Below are 25,323 nucleotides of genomic sequence, written 5' to 3'. Positions count from 1 at the left end.
CTCTCACTAGGTTTGATTGCTCACAGCAAGGGATTAAATTCATTCACTCAGGCAACAAATGTTTATTAAGCCTTCTGTGTGTCAGACACTATTCAAAGGTTTGGGGATATTACATTGACAAAGTACTTGCCCTCAAAGAGCACAGTCCAGTGGAATCAACCATATGTATGTTCATTTTGAGTTAATCTCCTAAAATGTATTTTTTAATAAGGTGAGGTGATACTGCTCTGTATAATAGCATTGTTGGGCAGATTTATTGTTAGATGAACCATCAAACATTAAGGTATTTATTAAGGGATTTATGTTGCCTTGGATAATAGTCTCTAGAAAAATGGCACAGGAAATGTCTGTTTATGGCATTGTCATGTTCAATTATACTAACTATCTCAATGTGAAACATAAGCATCCTTACAAAACATAAAGCTAAAGAGGGTAAGTCAATATGATGAGTGACAAAGTCAAAATGTGTCAGTATTTTCCATAAAATGTAGGTGGGTACTTAGGTAAAATTATTCCATTATTGACACTATTATACCTCATATTATGTTGTGTTGACCAGTGTCAAGAATAATATATCAGTATTCTGTGTTCAATCACAATGATGGCTTGTCAAATTATGTCAGCTTTGATAATTAAAACATTTCTTTCTTGTAAAGCTAAAGAAAGTGCTAACGTCTCTGTTAGACTATCATTTATTAAAATCAAATCTCCATACATTTAAAAGTCAATTAATATAATATGCCACATTAGTAGAATAAAGGAGAAAAGCTACATGATCATTTTGAGACAGAAGAAGCATTTGATAAAATCTAACATGATTTTATGATTAAAAAATAAAACACTCAACAAACTAAGAATAGAAAGGAGCTTCCTCAGCCTGATGAGACCATCTATGAAAAATGCACAGCCAGCTTTGTACTTAATGGTGAAAGATTGAATGCCTTCCCCCTGAGATCAGGAATAAAACAGCTCTCACCACTTTCATTCAACATTGTACTGGAGGTTCTAACCAGTGCAATTAGAAAATGAAAAAAAAAAAAAAAGCATCTTGATTAGAAAGGAAGAATTAAACTCTTTATTTGCAATCGACAGGATCTTGAACACAGGAAATCCTAAGGACTGCCCTAAAAGCTATTAGGATGAATAAACACATTCAGCAAGGTTGTAGGATGTAAGATAATATATAAACATCAATTTTATTTCTATATACTAGCAATGGAAAATTGAAAATGAAATTAGGAAAGCAATTCCATTTATGGTAACTTTGAAAATAATAATACAGTTAAGATTAAATTTAACAAGAGTACCTCCATAAATATATATAAATAGCCTATATTCATTTAAAATGTTTTTCAAGAGGCATAAAACATACACTCTGAAAAGTTACAAAACATTTTTGAAAGAAATTAAAGAGGACCTAAATAAATATAAATAATTTCCATGTTTCTGGATTGAAAAGCTTAATATTAAGATGGCATTCTTTCTAAATTGGTCTACCAGTTCAACACAATTTTTATAAAAATCCCAGCTGGCTCCCTTGCAGGCTGCCTTCTTTAACAAGCTGGCTCTATAATTCATGTGTAAATGCATGACACCCAGAATAGCCAAAACAGTATTGAAAAAGAACAATGTTAGAGGACTCAAACATCACTATTTTTCCACAACATCAGAAGATGTACTAGGTCAGTTTATTGTCAATATCATTTCTTCTTCACTAAATAACATTTCCTCTTCACTAAATGTAATTTTCAAGACTAAAATCAAGAGAAATATATATTTTTAAAAGATGAATTTAATGGGATATGAATTATATCTCAATAAAGTTATTTTATTAATAGAAACTCCAATGCTCCAAACTCTGTTTAGTTTCTCAAATATTAAACTATGCCCTTTCACAATTTCTAATAATGGCATAATTTCCAAACTGCTTTTTCAGCTCTAGCACCATAAGCTAACAATTGAAGTGCAAATATTTCTCTAATTTTTATTATTTCATTTATCATTTCTTCTGAATTATTGGATAATTCTTTCTGATGTTTATTTGATGAAAAGTAGTAAATATAAAGTTATTGAGAAAACATTTATTTTATATTTTTATGGCATTAATCATAAGCAATTGAATATGGTTACTTAAATAGTGCCAAATTAAAATATCCAGATTTTTTTTTAAATTATGATTAGACTCCAGACTTTCTCCTTAACATTACACTGGCACAACTACACAAAGTCCAGTAAGGTTTTTATGGCAATATATTTCACTGAAGTCATTTTTTCTCAAGCATCACCAACAAAAAACTTTTATTGATCTTATGCATGTCAGCTTCCCAAGACTAAAAAACAAAAGAGTAATTTTCAACTCTCTCTTCAAAGTATTGAATTTTTCATTTAAAGAAAATGATTCTACGATATTTATATAGAGCAGATGAAGGTTCATCAATAATAATCAAAATTATACTGTCTCAATTTATGTTTTCCAAAAGAAGCATTCTCATTTCGTTACGTATCTTCTTAACAAGACAGAACTGCATATATAGATTACAATTATGTGTCCTGTCTTAGTCCATTCAAGCTGCTATAACAAAAATATCATAAATGGGTGGCTTATAAACAATAAAATGTTTTTTTCATACAGTTCTAGAAGTTGAGAGTCCCAGATCAAGATGTCAACAGATTCAGTGTCTGGTGAGGGCTCACTGTCTGCTTCATGTGGCAACTTCTTTCTGCATCCTCACATGGCAGAAGAGGCAAATAAGCTCCCTAGGATTTATTTTATAAAAGCACTAATCCCATTCATGTGGGCTCCATCCTCATGACCTGATCACCCCGCTAAAGGCCCAATCTTTTAATACTATTGCATTGGGAATTACATTTTAATACATACGTTTTGAGGGACACAAACATTCAGACCATAGCATGTCCATATTAGCATTATTCTTTTTCTGAAAGTTTATTAAATATTCATGCCTAAGACTGTCCATTATTTTTCTGCACTTTCACATAATTTCATTTACTTTTTCAAGAATTTGATTTTTAAAACTGTTAAACATTTGTATTATTTTACCCATTCTTGATTTAAAAAAAAAATGATTGTATCTCCTTTGTTTAAACCAAAAGATTTAATAGATCATTATTTCTAATCAAATAAAATATTTGAGCATTTAACATTTCTACCTTTTAACAATATAATTTTGATATCATTTCTTCTCTATGTTACCACAGATCCAAACAATTCCTATTCATTGTATTTAACAGAAATGTTGAGAAACATATCCAGGATTTGTTGTTCCTTCATCCTGGGTATTTTTATTCAGTATCTAATTATGAGTCCTTGTTTTTGAAACAATATAATATACACTTACAGAAGATTTACAACACAGTAGCTATGAAAGACAAAAACCAAACTATTCAGATACAATAGGAACTATAATTCCATGATGAAGATAAACTGGTGATTCTCCAAAAACAGTGAGTTTTATAAATAACACACAATGTATCTGCATTGCTTACTAGACATTGGCCAACCAGTCATAGAGCTACAAATATTTCTTAGATGTTGTGACAGCTGGCCCATGTATCAGGGGTTGTTGAGATATCCTACAATATTTCACTTCAACTAATATGTTTACTCTAAAGCTTATAATATAAATCAACTTAGCTGCTTATCATGTTACTGTGATATAATGTTTCAAGTGGTATAGAAGTATTTCAATAATTTAGCAAAAAACCTGTCCACTATCAGCTCTAGATATACGGGGTCTCTCTTTGTAGGGGCAAGAGAATTATCTTTAATAAAGGACAACCTCCATTGCAGTCTGATATGTTCTTGGTTTATAGAAAATTAACAATACATGAAGTATTTGGGGAAATGACAGTAATTATTTCCTAATACTTTTGCTATGGACTTCAGCCAAGACAAGGCTGGAGGCCCATTGGCCCTCCCTGTGAATTACATATAAGGTAGACTCACCACTGATTATTGAGAGAAGTAGAATGATCTATGGGAGAACATCAGCAGAGAAGACTCTTCCTCTCCATCCCACTCATTAAAGATAGATACACATGAATTTCCAGATAGTTCTTCTTAGCAAGAAACATACTCCAAAGGAAATAAGAGAATCTTTCCATGCTGAGATACATGTATAATTATATCCATTACATCGTTATTTATAACTGGAAAACAATAGGGTAATAGGGGAATTGCTAAATGAATTATGATTCATATGTGAGACAAAATATTAGGCAGCCTTTTGAAATGTACTGTATAATACATGTTTTTTCCCACTTGCCTCATTAAAGTGCCTCCAAATCAACAAGACAAAATCATACAGTGAAGAAAATTCCATCCACAATTAACCCAAGAAATGGCTGTATTTGTAACTAACAGTGAGAAAGAATTTTTGCAAAGTACAATGATATTTGGACAAATTGAGAGAATTTTTTATAAAGTAATAAAGTTCCAGAGCTCAATAACATTCCCTCACAATAAGTGATAAGATAAGAGAAATCTAAGTTCTTGCTTGCAACAACAAAAAGGGAACATGTAGACTAATAGAGGAAGAGAGGCTATACCTTGGGGCCTCACTTTCTCATCATGGATTGGCAGGGCTAGAGGGGTCAGAATGTGGGGACAACATATCGTTTTCTCAGACTTGGACTTCTATTCCACAAGTAGTGGGTTGAAAAATGCCTTCCCCATTCATGGCTACCTGAAGCCTCAGAACATGATCGATTCCAAATTTAGAAATCATCCTAGATTTAGAATGGGCTCTATATCCAATGACTGGTGTCTTTATAAGAAGAGAATAGAGGCTACGTGCAGTGGTTTATGCCTGTAATCCCAGTACTTCGAGAGGCCGAGGCAGGCGAATCACCTGAGGTCAGGAGTTCGAGTCCAGCCTGGCCACCATGGTGAAACCCTGTCTCTACTGAAAATGCAAAAATTAGCTGGGCATGGTAGCGGGCGCCTGTAATCCCAGCTACTTGGGAGGCTGAGGTAGGAGAATCACTTGAACCTGGGAGGCGGAGTTTCCGGTGAGCTGAGATCACACCACTGTACTCCAGCCTGAGCGACAGAGCGAGACTCCGGGGGGGCGGGAAGAGAGAGAGAGAGAGAATAGAGATACACAGAAAAGAAGGCCATACGGAAAAGATAGCAGAGACTGCAGTGATGTAGCCACAAATTCAGGAATGCCAACAATTGCTGGGAGCCACCAGAAGCTAGAAAGGATTCTTCTCTGAAGCCCTAACCATGCTAGGATGACGTCAGACTCCTAGACTCCAGAACTATGAGGGAATAAATGTCTGTTGTTTGATGCCACCAAGTTTGTGGTCATTTGTTGAGGCAGCCCAAGGAAACTAATGTATCAATTCAAAAACCATAGTATGATAGAGAGAGGGGAGAGTATTAAGCATATTTATAGTGGTGACCAAAGTGGACTGAATACAAATAAAGACCAAATTATTAAACACAAAATATCTGCTATCTATTAGCCTTCATTACGAGCCACGCTGTGAGCTCACCTGGATGTGCTTTCTCACTGCAGTTAGGGGAGGCTAAAAGTTGAGGAGAGAACTGGCTCATGCAGAGGATCTATAGGTTCTATGCTCTCTGTGGTTTTAAGCTGATTTTAAGCTGACAGGTATCTCAGATGACTCCCCCTCATTCCTTACCTCCCATTCCTCTCCAAACTTCATGAGCTAAGTGCAAGCATGTAGAGAACTTACCACAGTCAAGATGAGTGAGTAAAGGACACAACATGGATTCTACCAAATATATACACATAGAACGTGGCAGGAGGTTGAAGGAAACATCACATGCAGACAGGGGATAAATAATATACAGAAGGGCCGGGCGCGGTGGCTCAAGCCTGTAATCCCAGCACTTTGGGAGGGTGGATCACGAGGTCAAGAGATCGAGACCATACTGGTCAACATGGTGAAACCCCGTCTCTACTAAAAATACAAAAAATTAGCTGGGCATGGTGGCGTGTGCCTGTAATCCCAGCTACTCGGGAGGCTGAGGCTGGAGAATCGCCTGAACCCAGGAGGCGGAGGTTGCGGTGAGCCGAGATCGCGCCATTGCACTCCAGCCTGGGTAACAAGAGCGAAACTCCGTCTCAAAAAAAAAAATAAATAAATAATAATAATAATAATAATAATATACAGCAGAAGGATTACTTTAGGAAACAGAAAAAATATATCAGGCAAATACTTCAGCAAAGTATTTTCTCTCAAAGAAATAAAAGTGACAAAGACTTTTTCTAAGTAGATAGAAGAAATAAAGCTAAGAGAATGAATGAAATATAAGACTGGAGAAATGAGATAGTAGGGAAAAAAGCATGAATTAGAAGAGATAAAAAAGAAATTGAATATAAGAAAACAAATATAAACAATAGAAATAAAAGTACCATTAGCAGCAGCAAGAAGTAGAATAAAATCTATTTTTCAAAAGTGTTAGTAGAATAGAGAAGCTTTCTTTGGCAATCCCATGAAATGAAATACAACAAGAAGATGAAAATGAGAGAGGAGATGACAGAGGATGAAAAGGTGGTATATCCATAATTGTACATTTCCCAAAGATGATGATACAACTAGAAACAGAAAAAAGTCATATTTTTAAATCAGAAACAAAGTAAGATTCAGAGAGAAAGGGCATGCCTTATTTGATAAAAAGTAGAGAGGGCTATAAGTAGCTATAGATCTTCACTGAGACTTGTCATATGTGTTACAGAACTTCAATGATAAAGGAAGAATACTTCAGGCATATGTGCAGATAAAGCAAGTGAAAAAATTATGGATACATGTTTCTCTAGATTAACAAATCAAGTGACAGAGTCAGTGGAACAGTATCTGCAATTTCCAGGATGTGTGTTATAAAAGATTTGATGAAACTTATTGTTAATATATAAATGCAATGGAAAAGATTTATCAGTATTAAAGATCTCACTCATAGACCCTCTTTGTAAAAATGACTTGGTAATTAAATCCAGCTAAGCAAGATATGAATTAATATAAAAACTCTACAAATAAGAAAGTCATGTTTTGGAAGACGTAGATGGGGTATGCAACTTATTCAGCAAAGGACTAAGGCTAACTATGGCGGTAGGAATTATTTTGTTCTATACAGTTGCGAAAGGGATTTGAAGAAAGAATGTTAAGTTCATAATGGCATTGTTTTTAGCAGCAAATCAATACTACTATCCAACAGTGACAAATCAGCAAACACAAGTGTAATCACATTATATAAAAGAACAAATGAAATAATATGATGGAGCATTAAAAACATAAATATGATATATGGTGACAAATTTTAGATAAAACATATTTCAAGCAACTAAAATGAATAAACTAGTTTATTAAGTGAAATTTAACTCAGAAGTGGATTACAAAAACAAGATCCAATTCTACATATATATGAATGAAAGGTAAGACTGGAGAAATGAGATACTAGGGGAAAGGAAAGCATAAAAGGAAAGAAGAACTAGCCCGTACCAGATTTCTGACTGACAGAACTATAAGATAATAAGTGTATGTTGTTTTAAAACACAAAGGTTGTGGTAACTTGTTACAGCCTGCAATAGAAAACCAATAGAGCAGAGGCACAAGATGGGGCCGAAAATAGGAAGCTTGAATGGAAATCTTAAAGGTACAATTGTATCTTCAAACACCCTTCCCCATTCTTTATGGCCAAGAGACTGCCCCTTCCTGCCCTGGCAAAAAGGGGGAGGTTGACTCTCTGTAGAAGCTAAGCCAGAGTTCTAGGACATCAGGCAAAGCTGAAGATAAGGGTGAGCTACCTTAAAGTCTGTAAACTGAATAATGAAAGTCCCCCAGCCTCTTTTCTAGCTCAGCTCTCATACTGCTGGCAGCCAAACACAAATACTTCAGAGAAGAGCTTAGAGAACTCTGCCTGGGGAAATTGATCAGCCTAAGATAAATTATGTCAGATACTGACATGTGTTTCTGGCAATGAAATGGTTGCATCCTCACTTGATTACCCTGCAGTAAAGACCTCAACATGGCAGGTCACATCCAAGCAAGCTTTCATTAGCATTTTAATGCCTGATTCATAATTATTAACGGACATCAAAGATCACCAGATACTTTAGAAAGGCCTGTGGTATGAAAACCAGGCCAGAACAAATATTATAGTAAAAAGGAACTTGTGGGAAACAGAAACTTCAGGGAGCAGAAGAAAATACACAATAAGCTACAGTAAATATTCTCATTAACTCAAAGGTACTTACTGAACACCTGTTATAGTAGGCACTCATTGTTCTAGGCATTCAACATAAAGTAATGAACAAACCAAATAAAGTTTATAGCCTCATGAAATTTCCATTATTTCAGAGACATCAGAGAAGCTACTAGAACTATGAAATAAAAATGGGAAACTGTAATCGAAATATGCAAATAACAAGATAGAACTTTTTTTTAATTTTTTTTTTAGAACTTCTTAAAAGTTAAAAATGTGAGGACTTTTTTTTTTTACCAAGAGAAGGGTTAAATGATAAAGTTGATGAATAGAAAATGCAGAAAAGATAACGTCTTAATTAGAGGACCAGGCAAAGAAGGTCAATATGAAAATAATAGAGATTCCAAAAAGGAAAGAGAAATGGAGATAAGAAAAAAATTTAAATATACACAAAACAAATTTCCCAGATATTTGTGAGTTTCTAGACAGAAAATAATGAGAAAAGATCTACTCCAAGGCACGTTATCATCAAGCTTTAGAACACTGCAAATAAAAAGACTTAAAGATCTTCTCAAAAGAAAAAATAGATTCCATTAGAAAGGACCAGGAATTCAAATGACATCAGGCTTCCCTACAGCAACAATGACATATCAAATACAGTGAAGAAAGGATTACCTTAAAAATATGCAGGGAAGACGATCTCTAACCTAGATATTTACACAAAGCCATATTTTGAAAATAGAGTGTGGGAGTGGGATAAAGACATGAAAAACACACACGGATTCAAACATTTTCCTCCTGTGCCCCATTCTGGGGAAGATACTGGAGGCTGTGCTCCAAAAACCAAAGAAGTAAACAAGAAAGATGCTTCAGGACACTGGGTTTTTAACACAAAGAAGAGGCACAGAAAATTCCTAGAATGAGTACCATGTGGGAGACATAAAAACATGGACCTGGGCTCCCAAGGAGGAAACAAGAAACTGGAAGATCTACTGACATGTTTAAAAACACTGAGGGGAAATGTACAGTTCCATCAGAGAGTTTGGGGTAAATTAGTATACTACGCAGCTCAACTGATGGTTATAGTTACATAATTAAAGGACGTAAATGGTGACTATTTATTCCAAGTGGTAATATAACTATATGAAGAATGAATGGAGGCTTCAGAGAGGGAGTGGGGAGAATATTTAAGAGGAAGAAATCTACCTCTTCCCTGATAAGAATTTAGCAGCTAACATCCAAATCAGAAAAATCAAGAGACAACAAAAGGACCCTACTACTTTGAAAGATGGTCCTAAGTACCAGGAAACAAAAGCTTTAAAAAACAAAACAGCTAAAACCTTTTAATATGGTTCTTTCTAGAGACCAGGAAGCAGAAGTTTCAGGGAGAAAGAATTAGTTTTTCAATATAAGCCTTGTAGCAATATTTGGAGTGTTTGAGAGGTTCAATATATGTCACCTGTCCTCTATCTTGGCTTCAAACAAATTGAGAGATGAGCAAAAAGAGAAGCAAGTGGTGAGGTACTATTACTGTTATTGCTGCTCCTCCATGAGATGCGAGCAGCAGTGATGTATCACTTCCAAGCTGAAGCTTTAAAAGCAGGTTCAAGATTTGCCATGCATCTTTTCTCTCTGCAACAGCAAAAATTGCATTCACCATTTGGAAAATGATGGGCATGAACCCCAAACAGGCTTATTACATGAATCCTGGCATTGGGCCAGGGGATGGTAGCCAGAGGGTGCCTGCTCACACAGTCAGGATGCTGAGGAACCCCCACCCCTTGTGAGTACACTACACCCACCACATCTGTACATACTGTATGGAGGAGATGGAGGAAGGTTTGCTCCAATTGAACAACTTGAGACCCCTCTCCACAACTGAACTGGGAAAATAATTAGTGACCTTCATTTCAATTTTACGAATTGAATAAAACAAGTGTTTTGATTCAGCATTCAGAAACCAGACACAGCAGCACCTTCTGGCTTGTCCTATGTTTGAGGCTCAAGGCACGTGGTCCTCTTTCCCAGTATTTTAAGCTTTATTTATGTTGAAATTCTGCAACAAAAATAGGTAGAGAGAGTGTAGCTCAAGAAAGAAGGCAACAGACGCGCAATTTTTTGAGTTGTAAAAGGCAATGCTCCTTCTTTGCCTTGAGAGTTAGCTGTCCTGCCTCTGTACCCTCTTCTCCAGTGTGCCTCCTTTACGAGTATTATGTATCCTTATTTCCTTGCTGATGTGGCTCTGAGAGACAAGAGAGCACCCTGGGGGACTCTCAGGAAGTCCCTGCTGGAATCAGGAAGACAGCCAAGGGTTTAAACTCCAAGTCTCTTGATGAAATTGATAGACCCCACTTCCAGCCCTCATACTGTGGCCTTTTTTTTTTTTTTTTTTTTTTTACTTTCCAACTTTTCTTTTAGGTTCCAGTGGGGCAGATTTGTTACATTGGCAAGTGTATGTCACAGGGGTTTGATAATTTTTTTGTCACCCAGGTAGTCAGCAATCCTCACCCTCTTCCCACACTCCACCACAAGTAGGCCCCGTGTTTATTGTTCCCTTCTTTGTGTCCACATGTACCTGATGTTTGTTTAGCTCCCACTTATAAGTGAGAACATGTGGTATTGGTTTTCTGCTTCTGCATTAATTCACTTAACTCTGTAATGACTATAACCTATCTTGGTGCTCAGGAGCAATGAAGTTGAGCTGGTATTTCAAAGAGAAGCTTAATCTCAGGTCTTCTTGGGCATTTAAGCCCAGAAAAATTACCATTCCTAATGTATAAATAATTGGCATTCATACTTCTCACCTCATAAGTGAATAAGAAAAGAAAGAACAATCATGTGGAGGTTAGCCTTAAGTGCTGTTGCAGAAACCTCCGTCAAAAGCAAAGAAGCCTGCACTTTCATCCCTCAATCCCACAGAAATTTGTTTCTGCTTTTATAGTTCTTATTGAACCGAAAAGGAAAGCCACCAGACAAAAAATGAGCCAAATGCAAAGGAAAACAAAATCAGTCAGGGTTTAGAGACCTGAGGAGAACATTTCTTAACAGACATCAGAATATTTTGATATTGATATCTGTGATTTTTTTAAATAAGCAAAGCAGATCCTTTTAGGAAGTAGCTATCCGCAAATGTTAACCGGCCATTGGTAGAAGAAATCCATAGGTTCCGTCTACGTATATAATCTCAACAGGAAAAACGCAACTAACTCTCAGGCAGAGACTATTATATACTATGAGGAATAGTAGAACTCGGGCTTTGGAGCCATTATTGGATTCACATGAGAGCTGTTTGGTATTTGGCAAGCTACTTAACCTCATTGAACCTCAGTTTCTTCATCTGTGAATAATAATAGTGATAAAACTCGTGAGATGAAAAGAGATTAGCAAACACTCTAGTTCACGGTAGATGCGGAACATATCAGTTCCCTTTCTCCAGCACTGATGCCCATTGTGGTAGTTATGATTGATGATCACCAAATCTTTCCATCCTTCTCTCAAACACACCGTGCAACTGCACTTTCTTGCTCCCTTGAAAATAGATATGGCCATCTGATTTGCTTCAGACCATGAGATATTAGCAGCAGTGATGCATCACTTCCAAGATGAAGCTTTAAGAGCAAGTTCAAGGTTTACCATGCATCATTTCTCTCTGCAACAGCCAAAGACAGTGTTCCAGATAGTGACCAGCTTGGGGTTAGGAGTGAGGATGACACAGCAAAATTCACAAAGGACAGGTAGCACAAGTGAGAAACAAAAACCTTCGTTGTTTTAAGCCACTGTGATTTTGAACTTTTTGTTACCATAGCATAACCTACATCCTCCTGATTGACACAACTTCCTTTAACCATATTTGCCATCATCTTAATTCATTCCACAGATATATGTTGGCCAAATGCCAAGCCCAGAGCTAGATGCTGAGAAATGCATGATTCTGGTTTGCTCTCACGGGGCTCATAGTAATGGCAGGAGAGTGAGGGTCATTATCAGGAGCCTTTTAAAAATATCCCCAGTTATTTTGTTTAGCTAAAGTCAAGGTTGGGAGCTACCACTTTTGTGCACATTGAATACTTCATATATGTGCTGATTGCCTGCCAATTTTAATAACAGAGAAGCTGGAGATTTTAATAAAAATCAGAAAAAAGTGGTATATGTGGAGACTCTACTCGAGTCTCAGCAAGTGCTACTGTTTAATAACTCATCATTTGATGGTAGTAAATTTTCTTCTTTATGACTAGACAATAAGGTCTGTGGATCTGGGAGACCTACAGGTGTTATTGCAGTTCCTCTGCTTCCATGTTGTGTGATTTAGACAAATGACAGGCCCTGCTTTTCTCCATTACTAGCAGGATGGCAGTTGTAGCCTTCTCAATTGTTGTGGCAGTTAATTGCCAAGTTCTTGGTCAACGGCCAAATCTTCAGTCCAATATGGATCTCATTGAAATGCTTTGGAACTGTGTGTCAAATAATTCTAGTTACTTGCACATGTATTTCTCTCTTCTCCATTACTGAGAGATCCCTGGTTTTCAAAGGTGACTATTTGCCCAGTTAAAATATGGTTTATACTCCCTTACTATGTCTGACCATGTGACCAAGTTGTGCTCAGTGAAATAAATGTAAGTAAAGCTTTGACAGTCTCCTTTCCTAAATAAAAAGACAAAAGCCTAGTGAGGAGGCCTTCTACCTTTCACCCTTTACTCTTTCCCTTCTTCCTGCATGGAACACAGATATGATGCCAAAGGAAGAAACCATTTTGTAGCCATGAAGATAAAGCCATACATTAAGAAAGACATATCAAAGGATCTCGGTTCCTGGATAGCATCTTGGAACAACTTTATAAACTCTGGGCAGTCTGCTTTCAGACTTCTTTTTACCATGAGAAAAATAAAATCTCGTTTGGTTTAATCACCAAGAATGAATTTTTATTACATGCAACCCAGTGCAAATCCCAACCAATAAATCTATGGGCTCATCAGGTCTTCATCTAGATTTCATTCCCCTTCTCACCAAATCAAGACTCAAGAGTCATCTCTGGGCTATAGGGGAGAACCTGAAACCATAAAAATTATAGAAGATAACATAAGAAAAACTCTTCTAGACATTGACTTACGCAAGGAATTCATGACTAAGACCCCAAAAGCAAATCCAATAAAAACAAAAATAAGTAAATGGGACCTAATTAAAAAGCTTCTGCACAGCAAGAGATAATCAGCAGAGTAAACAATCACCCCATAGAGTGGGAGAAAATCTTCACAATCTGTGCATCTGACAAAGGACTAATATTCAGAATCTGCAAGGAACTCCAACAAATTAGCAAGGAAACAACAAATACTCCCATCAAAAAGTGAGCAAAGGACATGAATAGACAATTCTCTAGAGAAGATATACAAACAGCCAACAAACATGAAAAATGCTCAAAATCACCATCAGAGAAATGCAAATTAAAAACATGAGATAATTTGTTCATAATCAACAATTTTTTGTTCAGTTGTTTTTAAAAAGTTATGAATTTATAGATATAATCATGTTAGAGGTGTTTTAAACAATTGTGATTATTATTATTTTGATGCTCAAATTAGCCCATCTATGGTCAGTGAAATCCTATTTGAATTGTTCCCTGAGTCTTCTTGACACAACCCTAGTGGTAGTTGATAGTTTTTTTGCTTTCTGAAAATATTTACAGCTAAAATGATATGATCCTCTGGGATTTGCTTAAAAATGATGACACAGGAAGAGGGGGTATAGAGGAAATATGATTGGCCATGAGTTCATAATTGTTCAAGTTGGTGATGGCCCCATGGAGATTCATTATACTATTTTCTTATATTTGTGTATGTTTACAATTTTCTAAATTTAAAGATAAAAAAATTCAATCAGGCACCTGTAGTCTGCAAGCTCTTGGGAGTCTGAGACTGGAGGATTGCTAGAGCCCAGGAATTCAAGACAAGCCTGGGCAACATAGCAAGATCTGATCTCGCAAAGAGAAAGAAAAAGAAAAAGAAAGTTCAGTCTTGAATGCCTGGGTTTGATGGGGGGGAAAAAGATTTCTAAGTTCCCAAGTCTTCTTTGACATGGATGAGTAGGCACAGAAGTCTCACTCAGAGGTAATGAGCTCAGGATATATACCCATTACCCACATCATAACAAGGGCATGAAGAAACCCTCTTGGATGGGGGAGAGAACAGAAAGATGGAGGGTAAGGAGAGAGGAAAATGTGCGAAAAGCTTCCAGAGCTTCATGAGGTGGGTACCTCTTGGCAGCTTTGCTGGTTGCAGGGCTGGGTTACAGGGGTTCCCTCACTACCAATTTGTCTTACCACCATCTTCCATTCTTTGGCCCAGAGTCTAGCCTCTAATCCCCAACAGGCCTGATTCTATTTCTTGTGGTCAAGGGGATCTTGCTTTCCAGATAGGACAGGAAGGAGCACTGGGCTGGAAGTCCCGAGGCCAGAAGCCGAAGCCTGTCAGTGATGCAAAATGGCACTGGGTCTTGCGTCTCACTTTCATCACCCATGAAATGAAAGGTCAGCTTGCAAGACTAAGCCCCTGCAGTGTCCCAGGCATCCAAATTCAACACTCAAGAAGCCCTGAACTTCAACAGCCTGTCCTGCATGCCTCCGTGCCTTTTCGCTGAACGTCTTTTCCACCATTACATATTACATCGCCTCCTACAGAAAAACGCGGCTGTTACCACTTTTTGCAGATAATTAGAGAGGCGGTGCTCAGCATAAGATGACCCCAAAGTTGACAGCACTTTCAGGCTTGGGGAATTAGGCGCGTCACCGACCTGTACGATTTCTCCTCTCTGCCCTTGCTCGCCTGCAAATCCTGACCCCCGTCCACACTGCGGAGAAATCTCCTAAGAGACGGCTGCCAGCGTCGCCTCTGCGCCCAGGAGGCGTGGAGCAGAGAACTCGGGAGCTGAGCGCGCTGCGGCCCCGCTCCCCGCGCACAGCCCAGAGGGAGGGGCCGGCGGGGGCCCGGCAGCGCCAGACTCGGAGCGCCGGGCTCGCAGCGGTTCAGTATCCTCCCGAGCCCAGCGCCGGCTGGCGAGAGCGGCGGCCAGAGCGAGCCGGAGCCCGGGCCTCGGAGCGGGGAGGCGGAGGGCCGGAGAGGGCGGCGGACTGCAGCGGCGGGCCGCGCTCTGGGTCCCGCCGTGTGCGCGTCCTCCCAGCTTATCCTGGTAAGTGCGGCCGGCTGCGGCCAGCCCGCCGTGGTAGCCGCGGTGGTCGTCGTCCCCGGATCCGGGTTGCGCGCATCCAGTTGCTGCGCTGCAGGCTCACAGGTGGCTCTGCCCGGGATGTGGGCGCCCCAGGCCCCGCTAGGAGTTAGCTAACTCTCTCTGCTCCGAGACGCGGATTTGGACCCCTCGCCACTCCTACCCTTGCTTCTGGCTTGGGATGGGGGGCGCGGGGTAGGGCCTGCCGTAGGGGGAGACGCGCAGAGGGACGCTTCTCTTCCCCAACCACCTACAAACGACCCAGGGGGGAGCGGGCCAATCGCCTCACCAAATGCTACCCAGCTCCAGCCTCACAGGTGGGGCGTCTATTCGTTAGGTTTATTTTCCTATCAATCCACCAAGGAAAGTTTGGGACCACGCAAGGCAAACTTGGGGCGCTGCTGGGGGCGAACTTCTACGGAGGCAGCTCCTGGGGAGACTACCAGTGGGTTTGCAGGGGGAGCGAGGACCGGGGTGGAGGTGACTTTGCGCCCCGGGAGTTGAGTCTGTCCCTGCCAGTCGCCCGGGCCGGGCATTTTGACAGTCCCCAGAGTGCTGTGAATCGCTTAATCGTCCCTGCTAAGCGTTGACGTTCGCAGCCAGCCGCGAATCTCCGTGATGGGTTCGGGTTATCTTAAGAGTAGCAGCAACTCAGCCTGGGTTAATTTGTGCTCTTGCTTTGCTCAGAAAACCTGAGCTCCAGCTAATCTCAGTGTTTAAGTGGCGTGTGTTTAATTAGCTTATTTTGCACCTGAGATTATCTCAGCGGCTTCCTACAAAATGAAATCGTCGATATGGAAAAGAATAATCTTTTTAAAGAAAAACTAAAAAGAAGACTCTTCAGAATATCAGCTGTTGTGTCTGGCTATTTTACCTATCTCCTCCATGGGATAGAGAATGAAAACTCTGCTTTGGATATATAACCTATTAAAGTCAGTGTTGGGCTATTTTGGGCAGATTTTGTGGACAGAGGTATTGCTACAACTTGCGTATTGTTTATGAGATACACGTGTGGTCTCTCGAAATAGCCTACTTGTTTTTTCGCTGCGTTGGGAGTTGTTTGACTTACTAAGCTGCCTATTTTAAATATGACTAAAGGTTGTTTTTTTAAAAGAAGCTTTAGCTAAAAACAGTGTCTAGATGTTTATGGAAGACAGCTTGTGCATGTCACCAGAACATTTTTTTGTAAACTTAGATTTGTAAAGAACTACTTGCCCCCCATCTGATAAAGGAGAGGCTTTTTATGAAAAATAAGATAATATCACGGTGTGTGCAGAAAAAGATCACTAAATTAAAGAAACACTCACTGTTCAAATGATAGATTAAATCAGAGAAATGTGCCTACAACTGAGAATTATATAATCAGACTAAAAGACAACATAATGATTAATTGTTAGTTGTCAAGTACCTAGACAGTTGCGAAAGAAGCAGGACCTTTATAGCACTGGAAGGTTGTTACATGATTTAAGGTGAGATAATCTGATAGATTTTCACCTATAAAAGTTTTATTCTTACACACATCTACATTTTCTACACTAACATTGAATTAACCAAAATATTTATTTGGGTTTATACATACATATTCATGAGTGTCACATCCTATTCTAAGTGCTACATATATTTTTGCTTATCTTAAAAACAATCCTGGGTGGTAGGTACTATCATTGTCCCCATCTTAAATGAGAAAACTGAGGCACAGAGAAGTAACCCAAGATCACACAGCTGCAGGACAGGACCTTATCATATCTACAAAGATCTTTTTATTTAAAAGACATGATTTTAAGATTTACTTATTCTCATTTTTTGTGTTTAAGCATAAATGATGAAAGTTTCCCATGAAGCGTAAGAATCCCTGATTGTGGACGTGCCCCACAAGCATCGTTAACCACAAAGCAAGGAAAAGTATGAAAGAACCATCTGATTGAGTCTAAACTTGGAAGATCACCACATCCACCAGAAGACCCAGGATGGATCTGCACCAAAGCACCACCATCACGTTCCTGGAGAAATGGTGTTTGGATGAGTCACTGTCTGGCTGCAGAAGACATTATAATGTCAAGAAAAAACTGAAGTTAATTCGAATCTTAGGCCTTTTCATGGGTCTGGTAGCCATTAGCACTGTCTCCTTTTCAATCAGTGCCTTTTCTGAGACAGATACACAGAGCACAGGAGAGGCCAGTGTTGTAAGTGGCCCTAGGGCAGCACAGGGTTACCATCAGAGAACTCTCTTAGATTTAAATGACAAGATTCGGGATTATACTCCACAGCCACCTCTTTCGAAGGAAGACGAGTCAGAGAATAGTACAGATCATGCCCAAGGAGACTACCCGAGAGACATCTTTTCCCTTGAGGAGAGAAGAAGAGGTGCGATCATTCTCCATGTCATTGGAATGATCTACATGTTCATAGCCTTAGCCATTGTCTGTGATGAATTCTTTGTTCCTTCTTTGACTGTCATCACTGAAAAACTGGGCATCTCTGATGATGTGGCTGGAGCCACCTTTATGGCTGCAGGGGGGTCAGCCCCAGAACTTTTCACGTCTCTCATAGGGGTATTCATCGCTCACAGCAACGTTGGCATAGGCACGATTGTAGGTTCCGCAGTATTCAATATCCTCTTTGTTATTGGCATGTGTGCTCTGTTTTCTAGAGAAATCTTAAACCTGACATGGTGGCCGCTCTTTCGAGATGTGTCCTTCTACATTGTTGACTTGATCATGCTGATCATATTTTTCCTGGATAACGTTATCATGTGGTGGGAAAGCTTGCTTCTCTTAACAGCTTATTTTTTCTATGTGGTTTTCATGAAATTCAACGTCCAAGTTGAAAAATGGGTGAAGCAAATGATAAACCGCAATAAGGTCGTCAAGGTGACAGCACCAGAAGCCCAAGCAAAGGTTGGTGATGGTGTTTTTTTATTTAATGCTTTTCTTGACCACAGTTCTGAATATTATGTTTTCGAGATCTGCAACTTTTTTGATGTGATGATGTTTGGGGCTCTTGTGGATAGCAGATTGATTCTGAAGTTCTGTGACAGCCAGACTAACATAGCAATGGAAAAAATAATTTTAGGGTATTCTTGCAGATGTTTACTAAGTCCCCCAGCTACTTGCTTCAGAGTAAAACACTTGTAAATAGAAGTTACATAAGCCTCCCAGAGCCGATTCAGCAGTTACTGGTTTCTTATTTTCTGAAAGTAGGCATAATGATTTTGTGAGCAATTTAATTTTCATAGGAAAGTGTGCATGTGCCTAAAAAGTTGCAAGGCCTTTTCTTTTCTTTTTTTTTGTGACGGAGTTTCACTCTTGTTACCCAGGCTGGAGTGCAATGGCGTGATCTCAGCTCACTGCAACCTCTGCCTCCTGGGTTCAGGCAATTCTCCTGCCTCAGCCTCCCAAGTAGCTGGGATTACAGGCACGCACCACCAAGCCCAGCTAATTTTTGTATTTTTAGTAGAGACGAGGTTTCACCTTGTTGACCGGGATGGTCTCGATCTGTTGACCTCGTGATCCACCCGCCTCGGCCTCCCAAAGTGCTGGGATTGCAGGCATGAACCACCGCGCCCGGCCGGCCTTTTCTTTTTAAGTGAACACATGACAATTACCAAGAAAGAACCATCTCTTTAGATATGTCTGAGGAAGAAAATTTGGGTCACCATAGCTGTACCTTCCAATCAGCAGCCCAGCCTAGCAGATTTGGTCATTATTGTTATCATAGCTGTTTTTGTGATTGACACAATCATGTCTTAGATCACTTGACCAGGAACTGATCAGCATCCGTTGTAAAGAGTCATTGGCCAGCCCTGCCATCTGCCTCTGCATCACTATGATCCATTTTGCACACCGTAATAAACATGACTTCAAATATTTTTAGAGTAGAATTTGAGGGAGTTTTAATAACAATAGTGGCCATCCTGCCACTTAGACGGGTGGAAAGCAGATTGATAAAGAGCGTAGAAGTAATTCCTGCAAACATGTAAATTATGTTTTTAAATAGCGGACAAGCGGCATCAATAAAATTGTATGTGGTATGATAATGCAGTTCAGATTTATATCCTAGCAGTGGAATGTCATCTCTGAGTGTGCTTTTAAACAGAAAGCCAAAATACATACATAGACTTTTCATGCCAGCATCTGGGAAAATTCTCATATATGCAATAAAAACAAAACAAAAAGCAGATGTTTGAGCAGGGGGGTGAGAGGTTTCGTCCAAAAAGAAAAGAAAAATGATATTAATTTAGTTAAATTTACATAATTATTTTATAGTCAAGTTTGATGACCGTCATTTTCATTGCAGCCACAGAATGGAAGCAAAGTGCAGGAAAAAAAAAACTAGTAATATTTCTACTTATTACATGCAAAAGAGAAATGTTTTGTACTACATTTCTAACATTTCCCTTGGTGTATGCTCACTTGTTAGAAACTATAGTAAAACCAAAAAATCACTTAGCAAAATATATGGCAAACAAGCATTCAGATGTGACAATTGAGTACATCTTCAGGGCATAAGACAGGACCATCATTGGAAGTTCTCTCCTGCTGTAACTTGGCAGCCAAAAAAGATCCTTGAAGTGCTCTCTTCCAGTCTGTTCCAGTGGTTTACATTGATAGTCTTGTGTTTATTGAAGTTAAAGTACTGAACAATTGTCAAGGAAATGATTTGATGTCTTATAAATTTCTTGGGCATATCCATGGTGAAAAGTCTTTTTGAGAACTTAGTACTTTCTTGTTTTCTTACACTCTAGTGGAACTTCATTAACTTAGAAACTTGGCTGAATATTATATTGGCAACATTTATGAAAAATGAATCTGCAGAGCAATCCAATGGTGTATGTATGATTGCGGGAGGATTTTGTATTCTGATTTTAGGGAGCTGGAAGATCTTTTAGTGGAGTGGATGATGGTTTCATGCATTTTAGAAATAGTTTTCCAAATATAGGTTTTAGACTGTATTTAATCAATTATAAACCATTTATTAAAATACCCCTGGAAGGATCTTTACCTACTCAGTTAGGTGATGGTTGTATTCTTTTTATGATTATTTTAAAGTCAAAAATTCAGGCTGTCATCCCTTATCACTTGTTACTTATATCCATAATTTTGTGCTATACTTAATATTGTGTGAGTCTTAATATTTGGAAATTCTAGATTTACTTAATTAAAAAAGAAAGCAGGTTATATTCCTAACTATTTCTGTTTCTGGTTTGCCCCCAAAAATCTTCATTGTATTATTTTCCCTTTAGCACCAAATAGCTTTAATTTATTCCATTTAGTCACTAATGTTTCTTTTGACATTCAATAATGAAAGTAGAGATGTTTTTCTGAACAAAGCTATGTCTTACTTGGTACTTCTCAAAAAATGCTAGAGCATAGTCATACGTTTTTAAGTGGAATGTGCATAAGGATGTGTAATTTTTTTAGGAAGTTTCACCTTGCCAATTTTATTTTTGAATTATTGCTGGAATTTTTTTCAGCAATTGCAGCCTTTACCAAATGCCTGATTTCAGAAACTTATGGAGGTTTGCTCCCCTAGTACTGAACATAAGGTGTTCAAAAGAGGGATGAATTCTTGAATGTGGTCATCTAGTCTCCTGGGCTACAGAGTTGAATTCTGACTGTATAGTTTACCTTTCTTACAGAAATCTTCTGACATATCCAAAACATTTAGGAAAAAAAGACTTTAAGCCAAATGTGGCCTTCAATGGAGTCTTCATAGAGAGGAATGTGCTGTACAAGAATTTAGGAAGCAAAATACTAAGCATGTTTTTATGCAAAGCCCTTTCATTGTCCTATTTGCAAAATTATGGGGCATGGGAGTTTGGGAAGGTAGAGGAAACACATTTTAGATATTCTTATGCAAATCATCAAATGGTTCTTGCTAAAAAGTCAACCCTGCTGGGCTCTAGGCAGTGAATATCTTTGAAAATGCTTGCTTCATAGAGAAATGGAAAAGCTTAATTTGGTTCCATTTTTGATGATGTACTTCATAGGGTAACTGTGAAGCATGGAAAAATGTAAACTGACATTTTTTTTTCATAGTTAAAGCAACAGTTTCTCATCTCATTTAATTGCTCTACCTTGTGTGTGGTTCTTGTTTTTATTGTTATTTCTTTTAGTGATGCTATTACCCTTTTTAAAAAGGTGTATACTGTCATGACATAGTGAAGAAGCCCTGGGGCTTTAACTCAAAAAGGAGAGAGTTTAGCCTGGTTGTGTAATAAGCCCAGGGATTTCAGAGAAGTCATTTTAACTCTCTGAGCCTCAGTTTCCTAACTGGAAAATGAGAATAATGATACCTACTTCATAAGATTAGTAAAATTATTAAGTGAAGAAATGAATGTTAAGCATCTAGCAGGATCCTTGGAAAATGTGGGTTTTTTTCAATAAATGTTAATTGCCTTCCTTTTATGTTTCATTCTTAAATGAAAACCAAATTGGAATAAATTATTTTAGATTCAAGAATGATAAAACATTCCTTGAAGACTGAATTTGCTCCAGTGAATCCTTGAGTTAAGCAGGCCATTATACCCCTTAGGGTTATATAATATTTGCTGTATTATAATAATCATAAGCTCTAGTTCATATACAGTGATTATATATGGGCCAAATATTACCTCCAAGGAAACTTCAAAATGTCTTTATTTTGTCCTGAAATTTTATTATTTGGAATTTTGCTTAAAGTGGGTAGCCCATTGGCTGGGACTTAGCAATATTCATACTAAGCAGAGACTTTTGCTTTTGGGGTATTTTTATTTATAGATGGTTGGGGCTCTCTTCTTAAAACTTATCTATAGCTCGTTAGGAATAAGTTTGAATCCTGCAGGATGTGAAGCAGTTAAGTTTCAGGTCATTCGGCTCATTTTGCTGTGCTCCTGGCCTGTCTGCTGGGGGCCCTTGATCTGTTAGGGTGCTAGGCTGTCATTGGCCTAGAAAGCAGCTGTCCATGGTATTTAACTTCGTCTTAGACTTGGCACTGTAATCTGACAGCAGGTTGGCCTGGTTCTAATGAAGGGCACGATCTAAATAAAGATGCTTAAAGCTGGATAGTTGGAGGACCAGACTACTTAGTAATTTAGGTGCACTTTGCTTTATTCAGTTTGTATGTTTCCGAAAAGCTGTTAACAGTTTTTGCAATTCACAGTGTGATTAATGTTCTTTGGAAAATCAGGATTAAAATAAAATTATTATAAATATTCTTCATAAAGTGAAGTATTTCTTGTGAAGTACTAAACCATAAATAATTGTACAAGTATACATGTGTTGCCCCAACTTTGCTTAAGATGCAGAATTTATTAATTAGTAAAATTAATATATAAACTTCAAAGTAGATAAGATGATCCTTATATTAAATAAAAAGATGTATTACTTGATACATTTGGAAAATAATTCTCTGTCTTTCTTAAAAGAAAGAAATGTAGGTATTAAAATTTTTAACTGACTGTGAAAGTAGTGTGTTTATGTATCTAGGGCTACAGCATGGTGATATTTTTCTCATTTTGTTTCCCTCTACTTATCCTAAAAGTAAACCCATCAGTTACTGTTTGTGATTCAGAGAGTGAACGAGGCATCTTGAGAGACTCCAAAGGGCTCAGTGGGTTTTGATACACACAGTTCCAATTGCCCTTGGCCATTCCCTTTCCTATTCTGGTTTCATCTGGCAACAGATGACCTAAACTTTTTCAATCCTAGAGAACTGAAGTCACCATATCTCTCCCTTCCACATTTCCCCACTTCATCCATTCCTCTCTTTGTCCTTCTTTTCCTCTCCTCTTCCCTCCTTTTCTTTTGTACCCCCCTCCTCTTTTTTGGTAGAACCACATAATTTGTATCTTCACTTTAGCAAAGAATGGGATTATTTGTTACTGGGAAAACAAGTACATCCATGGTGTGGATTTGACAGGTTTAGTTTTTCCATTCTTCTATTTTCAACCTTCTTTTGTTTTAGATAAGTCTCTAATAACCAGAATATAGATGCACTTTATTTAATTCAGTTTGACAAGCATAATCTTGTAACTGGGAAGTTGAGTTTGTTTACATTGACTGTGATTACTATAATACTTGGATTCTTTTCTATCATGTTACTGTATACTTTCTATTTCTTCTGGTCTTTCTTTTCACAATTTTTTTGGATTTTTTTCTAAATCTGTTTTTCCCTTTAATAATTTGGAATGTGGCCGGGCGCAGTGGCTCATGCCTATAATTCCAGCACTTTGGAAGGTTGAGGCAGGTGGATCACGAGGTCAAGAGATCAAGACCATCCTGGTCAACAAGGTGAAACCCCGTCTCTACTAAAAATACAAAAATTAGCTGGGCATGGTGGTGTGCCCCTGTAATCCCAGCTACTCGGGAGGCTGAGGCAGGAGAATTGCATGAACCCAAAAGGCGGAGGTTGCGGTGAGCTGAGATCCTGCCGTTGCACTCCAGTCTGGGTAACAACAGTGAAACTCCATCTCAAAAATAATAATAATAATAATAATTTGGAATGTATAAAGTCTATTTGTATTATCTTGCTGCTTGCCTTAGAAATTTTAACTTGTGTATTTAACTTAACATAGTATAAAATTAATGATGTTTACACTTCAGCTAAAGGACTGAAGTACCTTAGAAAATTACTTAGTCACCTCTTCACCCATTGTATATAATTTAAAGTCCAAAATTTAAGTTCTACCTCGATGTTTTGTAACAGCTTTATTGAGGCATAACTTTCATTTTTTAAACCTCATAAATTAGACATTGTCATTTTACCATCAATATTTTTGTACTGCTTTTTCCCCTCCTCATTCCTTCTTGTATATCAAACCTTTTATCTAGTTTTTTTCCCTCAACCCCGATGTACATTCATGATAAGTTTTTTAATCTGTTAACAGTAAATGCAACTGATTTTTATTTACTTAGAGATGTATTTCATTTTTGTTCTTGAAATATAGGACTAAAGTAGTGAGTAGAAAATTATTTTTTCATCCCACTTTGATAATAATATTCCAGTGTCTTTCAATTCCATTTTTGCTGTTGAAAGACTGCTATCCATGTAAACGTTGCTCCTTTGTAAGAAATGTATCTTTTTTGATTGACTACTTTTGAGGTTTTTGAGTATTTGGCATTTCTTTAAAGATACGTCAGGTGTGATTTTCTCATTTAAGTATCCCCTGTTTGTGACTCATTAGGCTTCTAGATTTTGAGGATTAGTGCCTTCCAGCAGTTTTGCATCTATCCCAGTCTTCCTATATCTGCCTTCTAGAATTCCAATTAGACAGATCTTGTACTATCTTATCTTCCATGTCTTTTAAGTGTTCGTGTTTTTCTATCTGTGATCCTTATTCTTGTCATTGCTTTGTATCTACCTTCTACCTTCTAGCTTCTCATTTTCTCTTTAATTTTTTCTAATCTGCTCTGAAGCTCATCTGTTGAGTTTCTAATTTTAGTTATCATATTATTCATTTCTACAAGTCTTAGTGGCTCTTTTTCAAATCTGTTAGGCTGCTTTTCATTGTTTATAATTTCATGATTATACTTTTAATGCCTTTTATTCCTCTAAAAATGTTAAGTATGTTTTATATTTCATCATTGATAATTTTTGTGGCAATATCCTTGTGAGTCTAGTTTTGTTATTTTATTGATTCTTAACCATGAAGTATTTTTAAACTTTGAGCACGTTTCTTGGAACTTTACCTGTGGGAATCCGGCGAGGCCTGGGTTTTAAGTGCATTCCTCCAGAGAGGATTGCTCTGCTGTCAAAGGTCTGAGAGTACTACCAGCTGCGACCATTCTAACCTACATGTTTGACTTTTTTACTACCCAGGTAGTGTGACTTCAGACTGCAAACCCATATGAGTGAGCCTGTGTTTAAAAATTCTTAAAGGAGACTCATCTTTCTTCCCCTTCCTCAACTTTCAGCAGCACTAAAAACCAAGACTC

At 38.0% G+C, this 25,323-nt stretch overlaps 2 protein-coding genes across 4 annotated transcripts in view; one reads left to right on the top strand and one right to left on the bottom strand.

The window, feature by feature from the left end:
- LOC144578691 (uncharacterized) overlaps nucleotides 1-15,945 on the bottom strand; it is a 101,031-nt gene extending 85,086 nt beyond the window's left edge. The window contains exons 1-2 of the mRNA XM_078345860.1: nucleotides 15,769-15,945; nucleotides 14,978-15,522 (exon numbers count right to left, since the gene is read on the bottom strand). Coding sequence (XP_078201986.1) covers nucleotides 14,978-15,522; nucleotides 15,769-15,945 — 722 coding nt within the window. The remainder of the gene's footprint in view (nucleotides 1-14,977; nucleotides 15,523-15,768) is intronic.
- SLC24A2 (solute carrier family 24 member 2) overlaps nucleotides 15,212-25,323 on the top strand; it is a 281,759-nt gene continuing 271,647 nt past the window's right edge. For all 3 annotated transcript variants that reach the window (XM_008997580.5, XM_035306629.3, XM_008997571.5), the window contains exons 1-2: nucleotides 15,212-15,373; nucleotides 17,224-18,306. In XM_008997580.5, the coding sequence (XP_008995828.1) occupies nucleotides 17,377-18,306 (930 nt within the window). In that variant the 5' untranslated portion in view covers nucleotides 15,212-15,373; nucleotides 17,224-17,376. The remainder of the gene's footprint in view (nucleotides 15,374-17,223; nucleotides 18,307-25,323) is intronic.

Source organism: Callithrix jacchus, chromosome 1 (genome assembly GCF_049354715.1).
Source record: "Callithrix jacchus isolate 240 chromosome 1, calJac240_pri, whole genome shotgun sequence".
Lineage (NCBI taxonomy): Eukaryota > Metazoa > Chordata > Mammalia > Primates > Cebidae > Callithrix > Callithrix jacchus.
Note: the sequence above shows the minus strand (reverse complement) of the source record. Positions and strands in the feature narration are given on the sequence as shown.